This window comes from Danio aesculapii, chromosome 10 (genome assembly GCF_903798145.1).
Source record: "Danio aesculapii chromosome 10, fDanAes4.1, whole genome shotgun sequence".
NCBI classification, from domain to species: Eukaryota; Metazoa; Chordata; class Actinopteri; order Cypriniformes; family Danionidae; genus Danio; species Danio aesculapii.
This window is the reverse complement of record NC_079444.1, coordinates 33,858,514-33,875,576: the sequence shown is the minus strand read 5'-3', so window position 1 is coordinate 33,875,576 and position 17,063 is coordinate 33,858,514. Positions and strand designations below refer to the sequence as shown.

At 37.3% G+C, this 17,063-nt stretch overlaps 1 protein-coding gene across 2 annotated transcripts; it reads right to left on the bottom strand.

The window, feature by feature from the left end:
* Positions 1–4: 4 nt before the first annotated feature.
* On the bottom strand, positions 5–16,435 carry kl (klotho). 2 transcript variants are annotated; one of them, XM_056466997.1, is made up of 6 exons: positions 16,298–16,435; positions 15,515–16,195; positions 12,196–12,706; positions 9,378–9,646; positions 6,127–7,252; positions 5–2,762 (listed from the first exon to the last, which is right to left on the bottom strand). In XM_056466997.1, exons 2-6 carry the CDS (start codon positions 16,079–16,081, stop codon positions 2,422–2,424), a joined length of 2,814 nt encoding a protein of 937 aa, XP_056322972.1. In that variant the 5' UTR covers positions 16,082–16,195; positions 16,298–16,435; the 3' UTR covers positions 5–2,421. The 2 variants fall into 2 exon arrangements, with proteins under 2 accessions (XP_056322972.1, XP_056322971.1); XM_056466996.1 differs by lacking the exon at positions 16,298–16,435 and having other exon boundaries at positions 15,515–16,264.
* Between the last annotated feature and the right edge of the window lie 628 nt (positions 16,436–17,063).

Genomic DNA, 17,063 nt, shown 5'->3' with positions numbered 1-17,063 from the left:
CTGGGAATGTCCTTTAATTCAATTCAATTCACCATCATTTCTATAGCGCTTTTACAATGTAAATTGTGTCAAAGCAGCTTCACATAGAAGATCATAGTAAATTAAAATAGTGTATTTCAGTTTTTAAAGTTTAAGTTCAGTTCAGTGTGGTTTAATAATCACTACTGAGAGTCCAAACACTGAAGAGCAAATTCATCGTTGCGCAGCTCTACAGATCCCTAACCATGCAAGCTAGTGGGTATCCAGCATTCTGTACCCTTAGGGGTACAGAATGCTGGATAAGTGTAAAATAAGCAAAATATTGACAACAAGGTACAAATACAATAAGAGCTGGGAACAGAGACAATCATTTAAATGCAAATAAGTTACAGTAAATCTTAAAAGGCAATGATACACAAGTGGACTTATGATGATAATTAACAATTATTCAATGACCATGTCGTCACGTAATTTACACATCAGAAAATACATGAACTGTTCTAAAGAGACGCTTCATCCAAAACTGAAAATTCTGTCATCACATACTCAACTTTACCTGTTAAACTTCTTTTCTTGTGTTAAACATAAAAGAAGATATTTTGAAGAATGCTGCAAATCTGAAAGAATTGACAGTATTTGTGTTCCCTTGACTATGTAAGTCAATGGTTACAGGTTTTCAGCTTTCTTTAAAATATCTTCTGTCACGTTTGACATACAAAAGAAACACATGAAGGCTTGATATAGATTAGGGGTGTCCACTCTTGCTCCTGGAGGGCCCGTGTCCTGGAGAGTTTAGCTCCAACCCTAATCAAACACACCTGAACCAGCTAATCAAGCTCTTACTAGATGTACAAGAAACTTCCTGGCAGTTGTGTTCAAGCAAGTTGGAGCTAAACTCAGCAGGACACCAGCCCTTCTGGACAGAGTTTGGACACCCCTGATATAGATATTTTTAGTTTGGTAAATGGTGAATACAGTTTCACTTTTGAGTAAACGATCTCTTTAACATCACTTATTTAGACTAACCGTACTAAGAGCCTCCAAAACATGCCAAACAAATACAATACATTCTGCTTATAAATGTTTTATGGTGCAAAAACCAAACTGCTGTGCAAACTTGACAAAACAATGCAAATATCTTACTTTTTACAAATAAATAATGATTTTAAAGCTAGCCATTACATAACTATCCTGGGGACTCATTTATGAAAATGTGCATTCATTTATACACATGTAATTCAGAGAAATGAGCATTTTAGATCTCCACTTTACAACCTCTCCCAATTAAAGGGGGATAGTTCACCCAAAAATGAAACGTCTTTTGTCATGTACTCACCCTCCATTTGATCTAAACCTGTTTGAGGTTCTTTCTTCTGTTGAACAAAGACAATATTTTGAAGTATGTTGGAAATTAGAAGTCCATGAGAAAGGCTGCCAGTTTCAAACATTCTACAAAATATCTTATTTTGTATTCAAGTTTAAAGAAACTCACAAAGGTTTGGAACCACTTGAGAGTGAGTAAATCATGACAGATCTTTCTCTTTTTTTCTGGTGAACTATCTCTTTAACCTCTTTAAATGAGCACCAATCAAAGTCCAAATCTTTTGCTTAAGAATGGCAAGTGGAAAAACCTAATTTGTACAGTGTTTCATGTTTACATTTTACAAATAGCATATATTCAGGCTTTACACACCTGAAATAGTTAACCCTGGGTCATTTTTACTCTGGATAAACGTAATCCTGTGATAAATAATCCACTCCATCTGAAAAATTTTTTTCCAATTACAATTGTTATTATTGTCTTTAAACACTAAAACACCTGTTTCTTACAGTTTATGCTGTTTCTGTGATATTTGAATACATCTTGCTGTAACATTCAAAGGCCATATCATTTCAGACTGAATGTTTAGGGTTAAGCACAGCACTAGTGCTTCTAAATCACAAATATGAAACGTTTCTTTACTTGTGCTTAAAACTGGGGTTTAGTACAAGGCATGGGCTGGTATAAGATACTTATGGTATGATAACCTTGGATGAAAACATCAAGGTTTCACTGTATTGTGATTACTGCTCTAAAGTCTATTTTTTAAATGTCTGGGTAAAAAATAAACCTTTTCCCCATTGAACATAATATGCTTTATATTAGGAAGGATTAATAATATTTTGGAACAGTAAACATGTCGGGTTAAATAATTCAAATAAACGATTGACCTCTGCTGTCTTTAAAACGTAAAGATTTCTTAACAACTTGTAAAGGCAGAACATTTAAGTAGTTTTAAAACCTTGACTTTTCCAAACCAAGGTAAACTGACCTTGGATAAACTGGTTATCATCCCATGCGTATCTAGTACAACAAAAACTCAGGGTTAAGCACAGTATGAAGAGACCTACTATAATGAGAAAACCACTAAATAAATTAAAGTGTCAACAGAACTGTATCAATCATTTTTTAGTGGTTAACTTGTGCCTCTTAAATGCATAGTAGATAACAAGGCACATAGTGATGAGCATGCAGGAGCTCACCAGAGAGAGAAAGCCGACCACAGGCTGCTTGGTAAGGACATATCGGCCCGATCCATGAGCTGGAGCATGGGGACACTGATGCTGAGATGTGCCCGGGGCTGGGAAGCCATTGTGGCGGATAATGTTTTTGTAATGGCCCAGCGAGGATTTTGAAATGACCTCTTCCTGCACGTGACCATACATGCCAAAGCCTGGGTCCCGCTGGTCACTGAATGCATATGCAAAATAGCCCTTCAGATTCACTGCATCCAGCATGTATGCTAAAAAACAAAACAAATCAGAGGTTAGAAAATGACCGTAGTGAACTCATGACGTAACTTTAAATCGAATTCAGAGAGCAAGATAAATGAGGCCAATTTTTTGGGAATAGTAAACAAATATTTTTCCACAGCTCAGATGAAGAGCGGTGTGCTAGTTTTTTTTAAGGTCAGCAAACTTTCCCTAGTTTTGTGCTTAATAATTAAGCCGCTGCGTGGGGATGTGTGTACGGCATGAGCTTTGTGCCTTTAAATAGAAACTGCGTAGATTTGATTCGTCAGAACTTTTCCAAGTCTGTTATTGTAGTAAAAAATAAATCTTAAACAAGATGATGTTGGAGAACTAAATATCTAGGATGGTTTGCATTAGATATTATTAGATATTATAAAAAAGTAAACCAATCTATAAAATGGCAATGAATAATATTATTAATAATTAATAATAATAATAGTAATAATTACATCTAATTATATTTAATATATTTGTGTGTGTGTGTGTATATACAATTAATTAGTCAATAAACGTAATATTTATATATTAATTAATTCATTCATTCATTCATTTTCTTTTCGGTTTAGTCCCTTTATTAATCTGGGGTCACCAGATTAGCGGAATGAACCGCCAACTTATCAAGCATATGTTTTACGCAGCGGATGCCCTTCTAGCTGCAACCTAGTACTGGGAAACACCCATACACACTCATACATACACTACAGACAATTTAGTCTATTCAATTCACCTGTACCGCATGTCTTTGGAGAACATGCAAACTCCACAGACAAATCCCAACTAACCCAGCCGAGGCTCAAACCAGTGACCTTCTTGCTGTGAGGTGACAGTACTATCTACCTACTGTGCCACAGAGTCGCCCCTTACATAATAATTTGCATATATATTTATATTATAATTAGCACGTTCTTTCATTTGAACTGTTTAAATTTGTGAATTGCTTATTTTATTTTGGATGAAATATATTAGATTAATTAGTTAATAATATATAATTAATTCATTTAATTATACTCTAAGATCTTTAAAGTCTATAGTCTCCAATATACTTTAATATCACACTATCATGCACTTTTCACTACCCCATCTGACAATGAATTGCCTTTTTTTGCTTTACATTTACTTTTGCTTACCACTGTGATCCCTCTGTTATACTCTCTTAACTGCTGTTTTCTCACCGCTGTCATTTTTGCTGGTTTCATTAAAGAGACAGTTCACAAAAATAGAAACTCATCATTTACTCTACCTCTTGTGGTTTTAAACCTTTATGAGTTTCTTTCTTTCGCTGAACGCAAAAGAAGTTATTTTGAAGAATGCTGGTTGATGGCACTAATTGACTATAATAGTGGAAAAAAATACATGGGTGCAGCAACCAGCATTTTTTTTTAAAACATCCTCTTATATGTTTAACGGAAGAAAGAAACACAAAAATAAATGATTGCAGAATTTTCATTTTTTTGGGTGAACTGTATCTTTCAAGAGAATATTTACATATGCATCTAAATATTTTAACAATGTACTGCTGGAAACTGTCTTTTTTTAGTTTATAGCGAGAAACTCAAAAAAAACTGCCAAAACCTGTGCATGAGTGCGAGCAATACGTTGTTGGCTGCAGTTCACATATTGGCCACAGTGTCACTAATAATGAGAGTTTATAAATTCTACATTTTAACACCTTTTATTTCATTCATTTATTTTCCTTCGGCTTAAGGCTGGTTTATACTTCTGCGTCGAGTGATCGGCGTGACCGATGTGCATAATTGTGCGTAGTCGTGCATTTATACTTCTGCCCGTTGTTTGTGTTGCTCTGCAATAACACTTCAGAAACGCTAGCTGGCAGTAAGCTTTTTTGTTCCTCCGTGTCAAGTTTCTTTGCTGGTGTTTTGTTTTTCTAAAGGCTACCTTAATGTTCAAGTAGCTCAAACTCGCTCATTCAGAGGCAGGAACTGGTGAACATGCAACAATTATAATCATAAGGTAAACACAAAACAAAAATTTCCATCAGGAGCTCCTTCGCAGGACTCGTCACTTGTAAACACTCGCTCCTTCGGGCTCGCAGCTATCAGCACCGCCCTCACTAGTCACAGCTACCAAGCCGACCAATCAAAGAGCTTGCGATACATGTCGTTGCGACATGTAGTTAAATTTTTTGAGAGTTGCGTGTCAGCGTCAGCCACGGTGAGGGCTATATAACATACGTGCAAAGGCTGCACCAGACCATATGAGTGTGCTTGATGCAGAAGTATAAATCAGCCATTAGTCTCTACTTCAGAGGTCACCACAGCTGAATAAACCGCCAATTATTTCAGAATATTTTACGCAGCGGATGCCCTTCCAGCTGCAACCCAGTGTTGGGAAACACCCATACATAGTTATTCACACACACTACAGCCAATTTAGTTTATTCAATTCACCTATAGCACATTTCTTTGGACTGTGGGGGAAACCAGAGCACCCGAAAACCCACGTGAACATAGGGAGAACATGCTAACTCCACACAGAAACACCTCCTGGTCCAGCTGGGACTCGAACCAGCGACCTTTTTGCTCTGAATCGACAGTGCCGCCCCCTTTAATTTGAATATTTACTATATGCTAATATTATTTTTTTGGACCTATGGTAATGTATACTTCCTTTATTTGATTTATTTTTTTAAATATTGTTTAAAACCCTTTTATTGGACAGGACAGTGGAAAGTGTAGACAGAAATGTGTGGAACAGAGAGAAGGGAAGGTTCAGCAAAGAACCCAGAGCCAAGAATCAAACTCATATCACAGTGAACCTTTATGTTAGCGCACTTAACCACTAGGTTATTGGAGCCATATTTAAACAATAATTACATTTTTTAATCAGCATGAACTACTTTACTGCAAACCAACTAGGGTTGTCACAATGCTAGAATTCGATACCAATTCCTGCAAGCATTTGAGCACTGTTGAGCGCGTTCTTAAACAGCGCTGATTTGCCATTGTGTTCACATGCTCAACAGAAATACTTGTGATTGACCGTGAAGTTCATCAGTTCACCGAACTCACCGCTGTTTACTGAGTGTAACCACAGATACAAGAACACTGGAGCATTTCAAAGTCACATCGATCAGCTGGTTTGTCTATAAGCGGACATACGAGCGCTCCGCTGATGAGCCATGGCTTTAAAATGCTCCAGTGTCTCTTTATCTGTGATTACATGCAGTACTAGTGAGTTCGGTGAACCGATGACCTTCACGGCCAATCACAGTAATTTCTGTCTCAAAAGTGCTCAAATGTTTACTGGAAATGGACATTTTTTAAAATTTCAGCACCGATTGGTATCGAATTCCAGTATTGTGACAACCCTAAAGCCATACAAGCGATTTCTTACCTTTTAAGGCCTCATTCACATAGTTGTAAAGGTAATAGCTGCGCAAGCTGTCCTTAAACCTAGCGGTATCCTCTTGAACACCATTGGCCATCACGTAAATGGGAACTCCTTTGTATCGTGAGTTCACCCAGTTCAGTGCCTTGCGTAGACCCCAGGGAACCACAGGAGAGTTGCGTCTTGGCGACATGATCCAGGTCACGTCAGATATCAGTTGAACCTGCAGCTTGTCCTTAAAGGTGTATTTATCCTCCACTCCATCGTACACCATCGAGGTGGTAAAATGGCTGATGGCGAAGAAATCGTAGGTTCCTTTCACCAACAGCCGATCCTCTTCGCTGAACGTGGGTAAGTGGTAGTTGAAAAGATCAATAGTGTTCCTATGTTGGAGCCAGCTACGCATCACCGCCGGGTAATCACCTCTACCGAAAATGGGCTCCGCAAACCATCCCACTCGGAAGTCCAGGACTCGGTCTGCAGGCTCCACGTCCTCCCTGTTGAATGAAAACGCAGGTTCGACCCAATCCATATGAAGAACCAGCGATGCTTTGCCACCTTGGGCCTTGCGAAATTCTCTGTCGTAGACGTGCCAAGCTAGCGCATGTGCACGTAGCAGCTGGTGACCAACTGTGTATTCAAGATCCTCATCGTTGGGCTCATTGAGTGTGATCCAGAGCTTGACACGAGCTCCTAGTCGTTGGAAACACAACCTGGCGTAGTCCACAAAGGCCTGGACGGTCTCCTCACTCTGCCAGCCACCACTGGCCTCCATTGGTGCAGGAAGGCTGGACAGTTTCCCTGTATGGTGCCAAAGGGTCACCACAGGGGTTATGTTCGATTTTTGTAGCTCGCTGACAAAGCAATGGTAGTATCTTAGCAATGTTTCGTTAGCATCAGACACGCGGCCTGTGGGGACGATGGAGGACCAGTTGAGGGAGAAGTGGAAATGGGAGACTTGCATTCGGTGTAGATCAGACACCTGCTGGCGGATGCTGCTGTAGTCGGCACAGTGGGGAGTCCTGCGCAGAAGGGGCACCTGCAGGCCCGGGAGCTTTTTCAGCTCTCCGTTTCCAGAAATGTTCCAGATGTAAACATTAGGGTCGGTGAACTGTGTAGGTGTAGTGTCAACCTATAAAACAGGATGATTTCAGATGGAGAATTTCAAAAGAATAAACTGCAAATGATGTTTAGTAGTGTTTGAAGTTTGAACTAAGGTCAGAGTTAAAGGTAAACGCAGAAGTTCTGCAAAAATGACCTTTGAACGGGACAAACAAAAACAATTCAGTAAGTTTGATGTTCTGGACTGTGGTGTACAAAGTCAGGCTATTTCGTTCATTTTGATTAAATGTGTGCGGTGAGTGTTTCTGAGTATCAAAGTTGTTTTACTATTGAATTAAAAAAAGAGACATTGTGCATCAATGAAGATTAAATCCAAATTGCGTTTACTTTGTTTATCAATGAATCAGTGAAAAATACTTGTTTCCACAAAAAAAAATCTGTTTTCAATGCTTTTGGAATTGACAATAATAAGACCTGTTATTAATAAATTCACAATATTGTCAATAAGGTGCTTTTTTACAGCAGGTTAAGGGAAGGTATCAGTATGGCTCACTCTTAGGGGTTCTGCATTCTGTACCTTTGTACTTACTTTTTTAGTACCACCTGTACTGCAAGATGTACTGTTATCAAAACGTGACGTAAACATACTGCTGATTAACGATTGTTCCCAGAGAATCATCACTACCAGCATTATTGGATTTGTGAAAAGACAACAAAGCCACTATATTTACATAGTCAGCAGCGGCTACAACTGTGTAGTTGATTTCCACTAATAATTTACCACTGCAAGAGTCACCTGAATAGCAGCATCGTGGTTCAGATGTTCATCCAGTTGGTATCTGAGAAGCGAATATAGCAAGAGCTGGATGGGATGACCCGGAATGAAAAAAAAATACTCATATCTGCTATCATATCACTATCTGAGTTGTGTCACCTATTAAAGTTTTAGGAACAACAAATAATAACTTGACTTCTAGTTGATCATTTGGTATCAGACGTGGCTTATATGAAAGGCAAAGGCCTCTAGATTACGTTTATTTTACCAAAATAAAATATGATCATGCCTTGATTTTTAATTATTTAATCAGGATAGTAAGGTCTGACTTTGCTTAGAGAGAAGTCTTGTCACTTAACAGAAATAATACACAGTATAGAATATAAAGTCATGGTGCAGTGGAAAAAGAATGAATATTGTGTTTGACTCCACCATGAGCTTGAAGGACTGCATCCATACATCTCTGCAATGACTCAAATAACTTATTAATAAAGTCATCTGGAATGGCAAAGAAAGCGTTCTTGCAGGACTCCCAGAGTTCAAGGTTCTTTGAATTCATCTTCAATGCCTCCTCCTTCATCTTACCCCAGATATGCTCAATAAAGTTCATGTCTGGTGACTGGGATGGCCAATCCTGGAGCACCTTTACCTTCTTTGCTTTCAGGAACTTTGATGTGGAGGCTGAAGTATGGGAAGGAGCGCTATCCTGCTGAAGAATTTGCCCTGTCCAGTGGTTTGTAATGTAATGTGTAGCACAAAAGTCTTAATGCCTCAGGCTGTTGATGTTGCCATCTACTCTGCAGATCTCTTGCATTCCCCCAAACTGAATGTAACCCCAAACCATCTTCCCCAAACTTGACTGATTTCTGTGAGAAAGTTCTCACAGAAATGCGGGTTCTAATAGGACTTCTGCGGTGATTGTGATGATTGGGATGCAGCTCAACAGTTTTCATTGAAAAATCTACCTTCTGCCACTTTTCCAAATGATCAACTAAAAGTCAAGTTATTATTTGTTGCTCTTACAACTGGGGTCGACGACAAGACTTTTGTCAGGTAGTGTATAGCAATAATCCCGCCCATTTTAAGTGCACTAAATCTCAGTGGAAATGCAAAACGAGCTGAGCAAAACTGAACCTAAACAAGCCAAACCATGCCCAACCGTACCATACCACACAGTGGAAAAGTGCCTTAAGAGACTTCAAATTAAACTGACATTGAAAAACTGTTGTTTTTAAAAAATAATTTGCTCAAAAATGCACTAAGCAATTTTGACCCCAGTGTCGGCGCAAGTCTCAAAACACATTTCCAGCCAATCAGCAGTAAAATGCTCTTTGTATGTTTTGGTGCTTTTAAATATCAACATTGTTTGGCAAAATTTACTTAGAGCACCTTTAAAGGTGATAAGCAGGGAAATTTGTACCTGTATGGAGTTGGCAGCCACTCCCCAAGCAAAGTCACAGGGAAATACGCCTTGTGCAGGGCGGTTCTCTGGCAGCTGAGGGAAGCCATTCTTCTCTACAAGTTTGCTATAGAAAGTGGCAGATGCCTTCGGTTCTCTCTTCAGGTCAGGAGTGTTGAAATCTACATAGAACAGCCCTCGGCGTATCGCATATTCACGGTACCACTCATATCCATCTAGCAGAGACCAGGCCGTGTAACCAATCACATTCACCCTGTCAACGTGGATTGCTGGAAAGACAAAAAAATTAATGTTTATGATTGACTGTGAAATCTGATATGTTTAAAACAGTAGTGGTGAAACGGATCACAAATCTAGTGGTTCGGATCATGGTTTTTGAGTCACGGATCAGACCATTTTTCAGATCAGCAAAAAAGGGGAGGAGACAAATGTCATTTGCTTTTCATTCATACAAAAATATTACTACAAAAAACAGAACATAGAACCTGTAATTTGAATAAAAATAAAAATGAAGAAAGAACCAGCTGAAAAAAATATTCAATACGAAAAATGATCTTTGCTGCTGTTGCTGATAATGCTAAATATAGAAATCTAACATCTTGTACAACATATCATATTTATTTTCAATTAATGATTCAACAATTCATACAAAAAACTTCATGTTTCATCATAGGTGAATCATTTTTGAAAACCTATTCAGTGACATCATTTTGATGGTTGTTTGTCTCCACCCATTGGTTACCCAATGTAATTGTTATAACTCCAGCGTCAAGTTCCAATAAACGATGATTTTAATCTTTACCATAAAAATCAGTGTTAATATCTGATCTATAAACTGTTCTCCCAGTACTTCTGTGTTATTTAATTGTGTGTAACTAACTGAAAAAGTGGAAAAACTGAATCTCTCTTGATCAAACACAGATTTGAATGCAGCGCTTAGGATTAATAAACATATGCAAATCATTATCATTTATCATTCATGTTGCGCGGGTTTGAACTAAGATCCCAGTCTTTTAGCGTTAAATTGTGCCGCTTTACACTGAATGCATTAATGCAGGCTAAACAAACAGTGACAGAAAACAGCTTTAATTAATAACCTAAGACAGCATTAAGGTAGGTCCCACCACACTTTCTTCCATCATCATTATATTTTACATGGAAGTCAAAATGCTTTCATATACGTGATTTGAATGATGCGGGAGGCGATTACTCTGGAATTGTAATAAATGTTAGATTAAAGTAAAAGTTATAATCCACGGGTCACGTGCATTCCGAACGTTGGGTTGTGATACGTACGGTTACACCTCTAAAAAACAGTAAATTGTAGTATGAATATAACTGTTAAAAATATAAAGGAATAATCACCAAAAGCCATATAAAAAGTTACCAAAAATCCATATACATCACGTCGCTCAAAAAGACTTTTGTTCTGTCTACTCAAAACTTGTCCAAAATATCGTAAAAAGATTAAAATATGAATTTATCTGAAGTCAGTGGTTTAAACTAAGTCTTATGATAATAAATGATTTTTTTTTTTTGATGAACAGATTTAATTTATTCATAGGATTTTTTTACCTATTTATAAATCGTTTAAGGCATCAGCTCTTTAGGCAATCATATTTTCAATGGACCAAACATTTAACTAAAAATATTGTTGTGTTCCAAAGTTGAATGAAAGTTCTGTGGATTTGAAAAAACAACATGAGTGCCGTTAAATGATAAATTTTCATTATGTGCACAAAAGTAACAAATAGTGTGAAGTAACAAATTACAAATACTCAAATTACTGTAATTGAGTGGGTTTTCTCAGGAATTATACTTTACTAGTTTTAAAAATGTGTACTTTTACATTCACTTGAGTACAATTTTAGTGCTGTATCTGTACTTTTACTTCACTATTTTCCTTCAACCTGCAGTCAATACTTTATTTTTTTTTTGTCTATGGTGATTGACTAAAATAGAATAACCAGTCCTGTGATTCACGACATCACAGAGAGACTGTTTAGACTGCATGTCACTAATGAGAATATGATGAATGTTTACTGTACCATGAATGAAGTGGCCTTAAGCAATAACTAAATGCACTACAGAATATTACGTTTTCACACACACGCATGAAATGCATGAAAACTTCTCAGAATGTAAAATGCACTACTCACTATTGAGTAGATCTCCTTTTTACTCATACTTTGAGTAATATTTACAACAGTAACTTTTATTCTACTTGCAATTTGTTTTTGGATAAGTAATAGTACTTTTACCTGTCCTATGCATGATGGCAACAAACCATCTGTAGAAAAGAGACCCTCTCATCTCTCTGACTCTTGCACCAGGTTGCACATTAGCACTATAGACACTTTCTTATTCACTCCATGTCTCTTGGAAACATTGTGCATTTCAAATTGTGCTTCATACAGTTGAGTGGGCTTGACAAAACCACCTGTTGAAACACTGTAGAAACAATATCCTGCGCAACATTGTTCAGTCTCATGTAAAAGTACTTGTATAGCCTGTCTTATGAGTATAGTTAAGTATCTTATTGTATATGTTAGTTGTGCATAGGTTTATTTTTTTAAATAGCTTACGTTCAGTGTTGTGTTTGTATTTATGATTAATTTATGTAGCACCATTGTCCTGTGAGACACGACATTTCGTTCCTCTGTATGTCCACACATGTAAAATGACAATAAAGCTTGACTTGACTTGACTGGACTTGAGTATGATTTTTCAGTACTCTTCCCACCACTGGCACAAACCAACCCTTAAACACCAAATGAACCCTCACAATATCATCAAATACCTTCATTCATCCACATACCTTTTAGCGTCTCCATAATAAAGCGCTTCAAATAGTACATATGCTTGGCATCCTTCGTTTTGGTGTTGCCACTTCCATACCAGCCGCTCTCCACCACAAAGATCGGAGGATTGTTGTACTCTGCGCAGACCCAGTACAACAGCATCCTCAGACCCAAATCTTCAGTCTGGCCGAAGCGCAGACTGTCATTGATCAGCTGAAAACTAAGAGCAGGTCCATGAGACAGAGCAAAAAAGTCTGCAGTTCCGTTAACATACGCGCTCTCTGCCTCAGTGAAGGACGGCAGTCTGTGGGTCAGATTATCCTTCATGCAGGGTGGATAATCTCCATCTACAAACAACGGACGGGCGAACCAACCGAGCACAAAGTTTAGAGAGCGCTGGCAGGCTTTGCGGCTCTCCTGTCTGGTTCTGCTGGGTTTGATCCAGTGAGATGCCAGAGCCATGGACACTCGACCACCCTGAGTAGCACGATATCGCTCGTCATACAGGTGCCAGGCTGCAGCGTGAGCCTAGAAGACAATTGAAAACATGTTTTTTTTATGTACTGTATAAACAATTTAAGTCAAAATTATTAGCCTGGGAATTTCTTTATCAAATATTTCCCAAATGATGAGCAAAGAATTTTTCACAGTAATTCCGATAATGTTTTTTCTTCTTGAGAAAGTCTTTTTTTGTATTATTTCGACTGGAATAAAAGCAGTTTTTAATTTTTTAAGAAACAATTTAAGGTCAATATTTGCCACCTTAATCAGTATTTTTTTCACGATAGTCTACAGAATAAACCATCGTTATACAATAACTTGACTAATTACCCTATCCTGCCTAGTTAACCTAATTAACCTAGTCAAGCCTTTAAACGGCACTTTAAGCGGAATACTAGTATCTTGAAAAATCTCTAGTAAAATATTATGTACTGTCATCATGGCAAACATAAAATAAATCAGTTATTAGAAATGAGTTATTAAAACTATTATGTTTAGAAATGGGGGGCGGTGCGGTGACGCAGTGGGTAGTGCTGTTGCCTCACAGCAAGACGGTCACTGGTTCAAGCCTCAGCTGGGTCAGTTGCCACTTGTGTGTGGAGTTCTCCCCGCGTTGGCGGGGGTTTCCTCCGGGTGCTCTGGTTTCTCCCACAAGTCCAAAGACATGCGGTATAGGTGAAGTGAATAAACCAAATTGTTCGTAGTGTATGTGTGTGAATGAGTGTGTATGGGTGTTTCCAATTGATGGGTTGCATCTGGAAGGGCATCCGCTGTGTGGAACATATGCTGGATAAGTTGGCGGTTTATTTGGCTGTGATGACCCCTGATTAATAAAGGGACTAAGCCGAAAGAAAAATGAATGAATGAATGTTTTGAAATGGGGTGACACAGTGAATTAGAGGTAAGCACTATCGCATAACAGCAAGAAGGTTGCTGGTTTGAGTCCCGGCTGGGCCAGTTGGCATTTTGGCAGTATGGAGTTTGCATGTTCTCCCAGTGTCAGTGTGGGTTTCCTCCAGGTGCTTCAGTTTCCCCCACTGTCCAAAGACATGCGCTATAGGTGAGTTAAATAAACTAAATTGACCGTAGTGTATGTGTGTGAATGAGTGTGTATGGATGTTTCCTAGTACTGGGTTGCAGCTGAAAGGGCATCCGCTGTGTAAAACATATGCTGGATAAATTGGCGGTTCATTCCACTGTGGTGTCCCCTGATTAACAAAGGGACCAAGCCGAAGGAAAATGAATGAATGGATGTTTAAATTAGTGTTTAAAAAATGTATTTCCGTTAAACAGTAATTGGGGAATAAAATATACAGAGGGCTAATAATTCAGAAGGGCTAATAATTCAGAAGGGCTAATAATTCAGAAGGGCTAATAATTCAGAAGGGCTAATAATTCAGAAGGGCTAATAATTCTAACTGTACAATAGAAGCCAAATGTTTCTTTGTTTTCAAAAGAAGTCACTTATGATTGAAGATGCTGTATTTATTTGACTAAAAATACAGTATATTAATAATATTGTGGAATATTTAGTCTTTTTATTACTTATTTACACATTTCTTTATATTTTTATGTAAATAAATTTTATTGGACATATATCATTTCATATTTACAGATTTTTCATTATATTATTTACCTTAAAATGATTATTTTCTGTGCAAATGTATTTCAGAATTTAACTTGGTCCTGTGATAGAAAAACTGACTTTAGTGTCACAAGAAATAAATTAACCAAATAATTTGATGTAAAATAAATTTCTAATAACTAACTTCTTTATCTTTGCCATGATGACAGTACATAATATTTTACTGGATATTTTGCAACACACAATATTTCAGCTTAAAGTGACATTTAAAGGCTCAACTCATGTTAACTAAGTCATTGATAAACAGTGGTTTGTTCTGTAGCCAATTGAAAAACAAATATTTCCTGAAGGGGCTTATATAATAGAAATAATAATAATAATAATAATATAGGGAATACTGGTCAAATTTGTCTTGCTCTGTTAGGTCATCACATGAGAAATGTTTGAAAAAATATAAAAATAAAAATCCAGGACAGGCTAATATTTTTGTCTTTAATTGTATATACATACTGTACAAACCGGGCTGAATTATTTTTTTCAATTTTGCTAAAAAGATGTCGCTTAGGCTCATCAAATATTACTTTTATCTTTTTAAATATAAAAAGATACTACTACTGATACTTTTTCTGATACTAAAACAACTGAAATAAAAACACACATACAGATTACACATACAGTGCTCAGCATAACTGAGTACAGCCCATTTTGAAAATGAATATTTTTATCCATTTCTCAGTAAATATAGGCAATGTATTTTGGTGTATTTAAACAAAACAGATTTATTAAACAGATATATTTATTAAAATATTTTAGTCACCAAACATATTTAGAAATTGAAAGATAATACAATTAAATTCAAGCAAAATATTTCAAAAATAAATTACAACCCACAAAATTTGTCAATTTTTTGCTTCTATTGATTTTTGCTCTTTTTTTAATTTATATTTAATATTTTTCTACAGCGTATACATTTGGGTCTACTAGTTTTTGGACCGTTTTGTTAGATGAGCTCCAGATTTGGCTTCAGTACTGACTAATATAATGTATATGCACAAATATAATATTGTATAGCTTCCTATTAAAAATATAAATTTAGAAGATAGATTTGTGAGGGGTGTACTTATAAATGCTGAGCACTGTATATAGTATTTGTGTGCAGTTTTCCTTCCATTCAGTACCTAAACTCTAAAGTATCTATTCAATACCTAAACTCCAAACAAACAAACATTTCAGCACGTGGCCCTTATTACCTTCAGCAGATTGTGCCCAACTCTGAAAGGCAAATCAGAGTCATTCTTAATACCCGGAGCCACAACCCCAGTTCCATATCCATGCCAGGCCACGACAAAAGGATTGTCGATAGTGATCCAAAATTTCACATCCGATCCGAATGTCTTAAAGCAAAAATCGGCATAGTCTCTGAACAGCTCCACTATAACCGAATTTCCCCAGCCTCCAAAGAGCGTCTGCAAACTGTCAGGCAGGTCCCAATGATACAAAGTGACAACAGGCTGCACCTTAATGTCCTTCAAACCCCGGATCAGATTTTTATAATACTCCACACCTTTGTCGTTGTAGCTTTCCTTGGTGCCGTTGGAGAAAATGCGCGGCCAGGACAAGGAGAACCGATAATGACTGACTCCTAGTTGCTGAAGAGCTCGAAGGTCTCCCGGGATATTATGATAACTATCGCTACCCACGTCTCCTCTGGACACTCGTGTCCCTCCTCGAGTAAAAGTGTCCCAGATTGACTTACCCTTTCCGTCTTTTTCCCAGGCTCCTTCCACCGAATACGCAGCGGTGCCGACGGCCCACATGAACTTATCAGGGAAGGTTTCATAGAGAAATGCTTTGTCATCGGGATATGGAAGTTTGCTGAAAATGTCCCATGTGTGCTGTCCTGCTCCTGGATCAGATACTGTGCCCTGGAACTGACAGAATAAAGTGAGCGCCAGAGGAATCCATGTCACTTTCATGGTGTCAGAGAACTTGACGGTGTTGCAAATGTTAAAGGAGTGAGCTGAATCTCTTACCTCACTGTGGTGTAACCCATCTGGGCCCGTTTTTTTTTTCTGTTGTCCTCTCAGGAAATCTATCAATTATTACCCAGGCACTTGACGGGTAAATAGGTATCCAAGCACTGCACAATTCCGGCCTCCATAATATAACAGATTTCCTCCTGCTAGTGTATGATACAGCAAATATTATTATACGATGACAACAGCAACGATAAGAAAATGGATATTAATGACAACTTAATTTCTTTAAAGAATAAAAAAATATATATCTATTAATGAACTGTGTATTACAGCAATACTGATCACCTAGTTATCCTGTAACCTAAACAGGTTATTCAGTGACTTTGAATGACAAACAGTTTATGAATGAAATATATCTTATGTATAGAGCATTAATGTTAACAGTCATGAAAATACAATACTTAATACAGTATTTTGAATTAATTAATTTAATTTCCATAATTTTGGTCTTGTTGTTTTTGCACAGTTTAAACTGCAGGCATGATGGATATAATAGATTATTTACTATATACTGTTAAAGTCAGAATTATTAGCCCTCCTCTGATTTTTTTTTTCTTTTTTTAAATATTTCCCAAATGATGTTTAACAGAGCAAGGAAATTTTCACAGTATTCCCTATTGTATTTTTTTTTCTGGAGAAAGTCCTATTTGTTTTATTTTGGCTAGAATAAAAGCATTAAAAAAAAAAACCATTTCAATCAACATTTTTATCCCTCTTAAGCAATTTTCTTTTTCGATTGTCTCCAGAAAAAAACTATTAT

What these genes read in the sequence shown, in the direction of transcription:
- kl (XM_056466996.1), bottom strand. Translation starts at nt 16,240, where the DNA reads ATGAAAGTGACATGGATTCCTCTGGCGCTCACTTTATTCTGTCAGTTC. An exon ending in TGGCTGCCAACTCCATACAG is followed by an intron (nt 7,253 to 9,377) that starts GTACAAATTTCC and finishes CCTGTTTTATAG; the next exon opens with GTTGACACTACACCTACACA. An exon ending in TGTGAATGAGGCCTTAAAAG is followed by an intron (nt 2,763 to 6,126) that starts GTAAGAAATCGC and finishes TTTGTTTTTTAG; the next exon opens with CATACATGCTGGATGCAGTG.